At 32.6% G+C, this 6000-nt stretch overlaps 1 protein-coding gene across 4 annotated transcripts in view; it reads right to left on the reverse strand.

Moving 5' to 3' along the window:
* The window catches only part of LOC132757688 (RNA-binding protein Musashi homolog Rbp6-like), a 110090-nt gene extending 104389 nt beyond the window's left edge, over positions 1-5701 (reverse strand). For 2 of the 4 annotated variants that reach the window (XM_060749045.1, XM_060749041.1), the window contains exons 1-3: positions 5539-5700; positions 5338-5378; positions 5069-5150 (exon numbers count right to left, since the gene is read on the reverse strand). In XM_060749045.1, the coding sequence (XP_060605028.1) occupies positions 5069-5150; positions 5338-5378; positions 5539-5606 (191 nt within the window). In that variant the 5' untranslated portion in view covers positions 5607-5700. Of the gene's footprint in view, positions 1-5068; positions 5151-5337; positions 5379-5538 lie in introns of all 4 variants that reach the window. The other 2 variants (XM_060749043.1, XM_060749044.1) reach the window with 2 other exon arrangements.
* Positions 5702-6000: the final 299 nt, after the last annotated feature.

The following is a 6000-nucleotide window of genomic DNA, read 5'->3' on the forward strand; positions in this document are numbered from 1 at the left end:
CACGAAGGCTTCTTAACGTTTTACATTTTGAACATAGGAACACATGTACCAGTGAAACCAGCTACGTTCAGCAGGAATGCATGTATTAAGGTATGCGTAAATATCCTAAATGATACAAAAAAAAAACATGTACATATGACGATTTATGTAACATCAAAGACGTGAGCATATTGTAACACATACTGTACGATGCAAAGAACAATTAAGCAAGCATTCTACAGGTACTTAATCTCGTTTACATCGACATAAAATCTGGCTCTTACAAAAATCTGCAGCTTATGACTGAACTGATTTTATATCCTATTAACTATGATATAACAGTAGGTCACATAAATTGATGATAATGATAAAGCTAGGGGGATTAAACTGAAAAACCTATCAGGGCTATAGATCTGGTAACTATCATAAATTCAGGCAAAAATGCGGAAGCCACAGAAACATTTTACGTTTTCCGAACAGGGTATGCTGGGAAAACACTTAACAGTTAAGTGAGTGGGTAATAAGAATATCGTAGAATACGAAGCAGTAAAAGAAGGAACTCAATGCATCATGGCCTTCAAAGAACGAGTGTACGCTCATAGTAACTCATTCAGCCAGATCCTCGAGTTAGTACAGATTTGAGTTGACTCATCATCACGACCTTGTGTTATAAGTTATCAATTCAAGGTTGTATTACATTACGTCACATTTGAAATTGCTGATGAAGGGGTTTTATGAAGGGGCCGAGACTTTACTGAGTTTACTCAATAACAAACGATCATAATCATTTGGAAATGAACCTAAAATGAATATCATACTGCAGTTTCTGTAGAAATTCCGATTCTTTTTCAGAAAGGACAAACTGTTATGTTTAAGACGATCATGTAACGGATTATGTCTTTCTTTTTTTTTAAAAATGAGACCTTAATGACTTTCAGCATGCAAACAAGTCATTGCACTCGTCCAACTAAAGTAATAGTTTATTTGAAAGATATTAACCATTAATATTGAAAAAATTCAAGATTCGATGAAAACGAAATGCCGATTTTTTTGTGCCATGTCATCTGTTAAAACAATAAACCTGTGACATTTTTAAGAGCAACTTAAAGTGCAGCATTGCTTTTAAATTCTATGCAACTGGTATTGGTGATTAGGGACTTCTGACCTTGTGAATCAATGACATAACGACATACTGTCATATTGGAGCAATTCAAACATTTTACGACCATGATTCTGTGAGAAGATATAAACGTGCATTAAAATAAATCATCTAAAAATGTTTAATTCAACCTTTTTTTAACCCCTCTATTGAAATAGATATACTGTAGTAGAAATAGCACAGATTGAAACGTTCCGCAAAATGTGTCATTCAATTGTACGTAAGATTAACGGGTACAAATATGAAACTCGAGTCAAGTCATTCAAATTGACTATTTCAGAAACTCTATATCCTTCGGTATATTTTGTGTGTACTACCTTCTGCCTATCATCCTTTTAACTCTAATTAAACTGTACAATAGATTTCTCGAAGGTCGCAGTTGACGAGCACCGATGCGGGACGGTGGTGCCCACTAGCTTTAATGTGAATTTCTTGTATCGTGCCAAGTCAACCTGAACAAACAAACAGACATCAAAGCTTTTTCAACTGCTGTAAATATTCTACTTCATTTATAATTAATTTTTTTTTCTCGCCGATCATTTGACGTTATGATAGTGCCTGATTTCCGTCATGATGTTACATGCATACCTTCACACATGAGCCATTAAACTGAACGCTACCCTTGGAAAACATGGAAAGTCAATTTATTCTATAGAGCATCACGAGTATACATTTCTAAACTAAACCATGGTAACAAAACATGGACATGAAATTGATCGGTAACATAATTACAACTATGAAAGGATATATAACTTTCATCTTTTGGATAACTCACAGTCACTGTGAGTAAAATGAAAACCAGGGTTGTCATTTTGAAGCGACTGTGGACAAAAATGCCTGTTTCAAATGCATTTGGACCGCTTCAAAAACTAAGAAAATACTCATTGTTGTACTGATAAAACCGAAAATTACTGCTTAAAATCTGAAAACTTTGCATACTAAATGTTTTGCTTTCTCAGCTCTTTAATTTTGACAGAAGTACCAAATTACCAAAAAAAATGTCTTAGAACTTTAATATCAACTTACTAATATTAGAGTCAAAAGTGATTTTGCTTAAAAAATTAGTAAAAAATTATTTCTTAAAATTTCCAAGAAAACTTTCACTTGAAAGCATTATTTATGCTTTATCTATAAAATACAAACTATAATCATATAGAAAAAAGTAAAATGTATAGTGTTAGACGATAACTAATTTCATGATGGCTCATGATTGTAAAATAATCAAAAAAGAAAAAATGAACGTATAAAATTGATTTCTGAATCATATTGTAGTGTACTCAATGCTGACTATATATACCGATAAAAATCAGTATAAAAAAGTGCAATAAAGGTTTCATATCTAAATTATCATTAAAAACACCAATTACAACAGCAACAATCCTGTTATATTAGGCTGACCATAAAAATGTGACATAATTATGACATTAAAGGGGCATCAATTTATATGTTATACCATAAACTCTTGACTGACTAATTGTTCTGAAACTTTTTGAAATTTTCATACATGTGTTAATCATACCCAAATCGTTTTGTGTAACTATAATACATTTCTTTAGCTTAATGTTCAAACGCGTTTATGGGTCAAAGGATCACTCCCATTAACTTTGCTATGGAGCAATATAAATGGATTTTAACTATTATTGTAAAGTATTTTCCCATGACCCATTCAATTTTTTTGTGAGATTTGAAATTTTTTGTAGATGTAATGTATGCCGTTATAAGGAAAAATCTTTGCATCAATATAATTTGTTAATTGATAATTTTATATTTATTATACTTGGAAAATATGATAGTTCTTTACCATTACAACAAAGTGTTCATAACTTAATGTGTATTAAGTATTCATTTAAACAATTAAAACGAAAATGCATTGCTGAAACGTGCTTGAAATTAAAATCTTTATGTATAGTCGTAATTTTGTTTCGTTAGTAATAAAGCTCTATAAATAAAACTCAAAGAAGAAGTTAGCAGATGCTAGTGTTGTTTCAGCATCCAAAGATTTCTTTACAATATAAACTTTATTGTGGTGAAATAAACCGAGAAGTGAGGATTTAGGGCTTGGCAGAAGAGTAAAGAATATAATAAATGGGGAAAAATTAAAGCATAAACATTTTTGGTATTTTTCTGCAAAAATGAATAATTATTTTGCAATAACAAACAAATTTCAGAAGCAGTTCTAGGATCCATGTCATGAAGTCCATGTTGCCTGACTTACACTTTATTAATTAAGATAGCACTTGTCAAGATACACTGATAACGAGGCATAAGTAAATCTGAAATGTTGGTACAGTAACTCATATATGGAACAACACAAAAGTATATATTTATATGTATGTAAATCAGGGGCTGTGTAATGAATAAAGAGTGACTCATATAAAATAAATAAAAAGTTTGTCAAGTAAGGATTAAAACATATAGAACACTAAAAATATCAACACTGAGTAAAAATTAGCCATTCTTTGATTTTATAGTACATCTTTGAGAATAAAATAGCTTCCCGAATCCCCAACCCCCATCTCTTTTAATGTAAAAGGCAATTAGAGTATTATGAACTTTTCTACTCTTCTAATCAAAGAATAAGTCAACTGCAAGTAAAGCCACCTCATTTCTCTTGTCTAAATTACATGGCTAGTATATAGCTCCTTTAAAAGCCATACAACATGCAAGGCCAATGTCAAGTGCAATATAATGCCAATATAGGCCTAAACAATATTTTTGTACATGTTTTAATGTGGGTGTGCTTACAAATGAAAACATTTCCTAGAAAATATTGAGACTCTTGTTACATAGCCTAGTCCAATTTTGGAGACAGTAGATTCATGTAAAGAGAGAATTGATTTTTATCTGGGTATTGTACCAAACTGGAAGTTATGCATACAGAACTTGTTTCATTAATGAAGCAATCTTGTTCCCCGTCATTCATCAACTGTAAGCACATTTGATTAGAAAAGAGAGAGAACATGTTCTCCACTCTGCCAATACAATTAAAACTGAGCACACAGCCATGCTGTCATTTTAACTGAGAATAGTTATAGGCTTTTAAAAATCGAAGCTCTATAAACATGGATGATGGAGTAGTGTTGATGCTTTGCATAATAATGTGTCTTTCCAAAAAAAAAAATCATACATTTTCCATATAAAAAAGGCAAATTTCTTAATCACCACTATCTGTGGTTAAAGAATACTTCTCAAACAAGATTTAAGCATTTTCTTGCCCTAATTAGGCCAGTGGACATTGAATAAAGTGTGACGTCCCAAGGGCATTCAATTATTCTCCTCTGGATGTGCGATCAATTCCTTTAATGGCAACGTGTAAAAACAGTCAACTTAATTGTCATTCAGCGTCTATAATTTCCTATGCAGTGGTCTTAGTTTACACACAAACAGAGCTAGTATTTGAATTGTGTCAGTTTTTAGCTTTTTATTGCTGGGCATTTACAAGGTCATTTAATCTTATTTTTATGGCCAGTCGTCCAGCCTTTGAATATTTTGTTACAAAATCAAGCCAAGTTTTATTGAATGGTTACACGGTGACAGGAGAAATAGAGCTTAAATCTACAACTCTTTAATGGCCTGATTCAGATCACCATAAATATAAAGCAATATTTGTCTTAATGCTTAAGCAAATATTTAAAGATAGAATTGAACATTTAATAGCAGGATTGCCTTGGATTTAGTAGCTAGTCCTACCTACATCTAGGTACATGCTGACTACATACTTACTGCTGAGAAAATAGTCCAACTTATATATTATAAAATATTTATTCCTATACACTACCTGTGTAGTACAATGCATTACCAACTCCAAAATAATTCTTTTGATTATTATTTGCTGAGAAATACTTGAAGCTAATTACTTCAGGCATACCACAATCCAGGGTGTATTTTACATCCTTTTTATCACTATGAGGGCTATAAATATACACGCACCTTGAACGTTTTGTTGTTGGGTCTTTCATAACCATGGATTCCTTAATTTCTCCGTATTTACCAAAGTGCTCTTTTAATTTTTCTGAAATTAAAATACATTAACGTGAATTTTAACAGATTTACGGTACTACAGCTTAGCAATTTAACGATGACAATCGAGAATTCCGCATGACTCGCGGGATTTTTAGCGTAATTAACAAATGTAAACAATACATGTACGCGGCGAGATCAATCGGTTTAAACAGGTGAAATCAGTCAAAATTGCATACCTGCAGTGGTCTGCCAGCTGAGGCCACCAATAAACATCTTCCTGTAAAAAGAAACGGGTAGAAATTGATAAACAAAGAGCCATTTTGAATTTTGTGAACCTATGACCTAAATGTCACTGTCGGTAAAGATGAAAGGCAAAAACATGAAATCAAAGATAACAATGAAATATGTCAATGTAACGAATTAAAATAAGAACTTACCCGGGATCATTTGGTATTTCCTCAGTCCCATTAGTTGGGGATGCAGGTCCGTTAGACTCCATTTTCATAATGTTTTAGATTCTACTCTACTAAACTACACTGCACAAATGAAAACTCTAAACACACGTGGGATTCTCGCTTACTTCTATTAAACATCTATTGGTCGTTCGTGGGTGGGCATTTGGCGCGTCCCGCTTAGGCGCGAACCATGGATGATTGACAGGGAGATACTCGCTTTGATTGGTTAGACATACTGTTGCTTGGCAACGTATAACGGTTTCTCATGACGTCAGTGAATGAAAAGCCTTGATGTTATCATTAAATTAGCATAAAACGATCCGCCTATTTTCTTTTTATAAACACGACTTGATAAAGAACCGCCCATTATACAAGTTAAATTGAAAATAGAAGTGAAAACAACAACAAACAATGCTTTTATTGACTATGTCTTATATCAAAATT

This window comes from Ruditapes philippinarum, unplaced genomic scaffold (assembly GCF_026571515.1).
Source record: "Ruditapes philippinarum isolate M1 unplaced genomic scaffold, ASM2657151v2 ctg29_1_1_1_1, whole genome shotgun sequence".
In the NCBI taxonomy this organism is placed as follows: domain Eukaryota; kingdom Metazoa; phylum Mollusca; class Bivalvia; order Venerida; family Veneridae; genus Ruditapes; species Ruditapes philippinarum.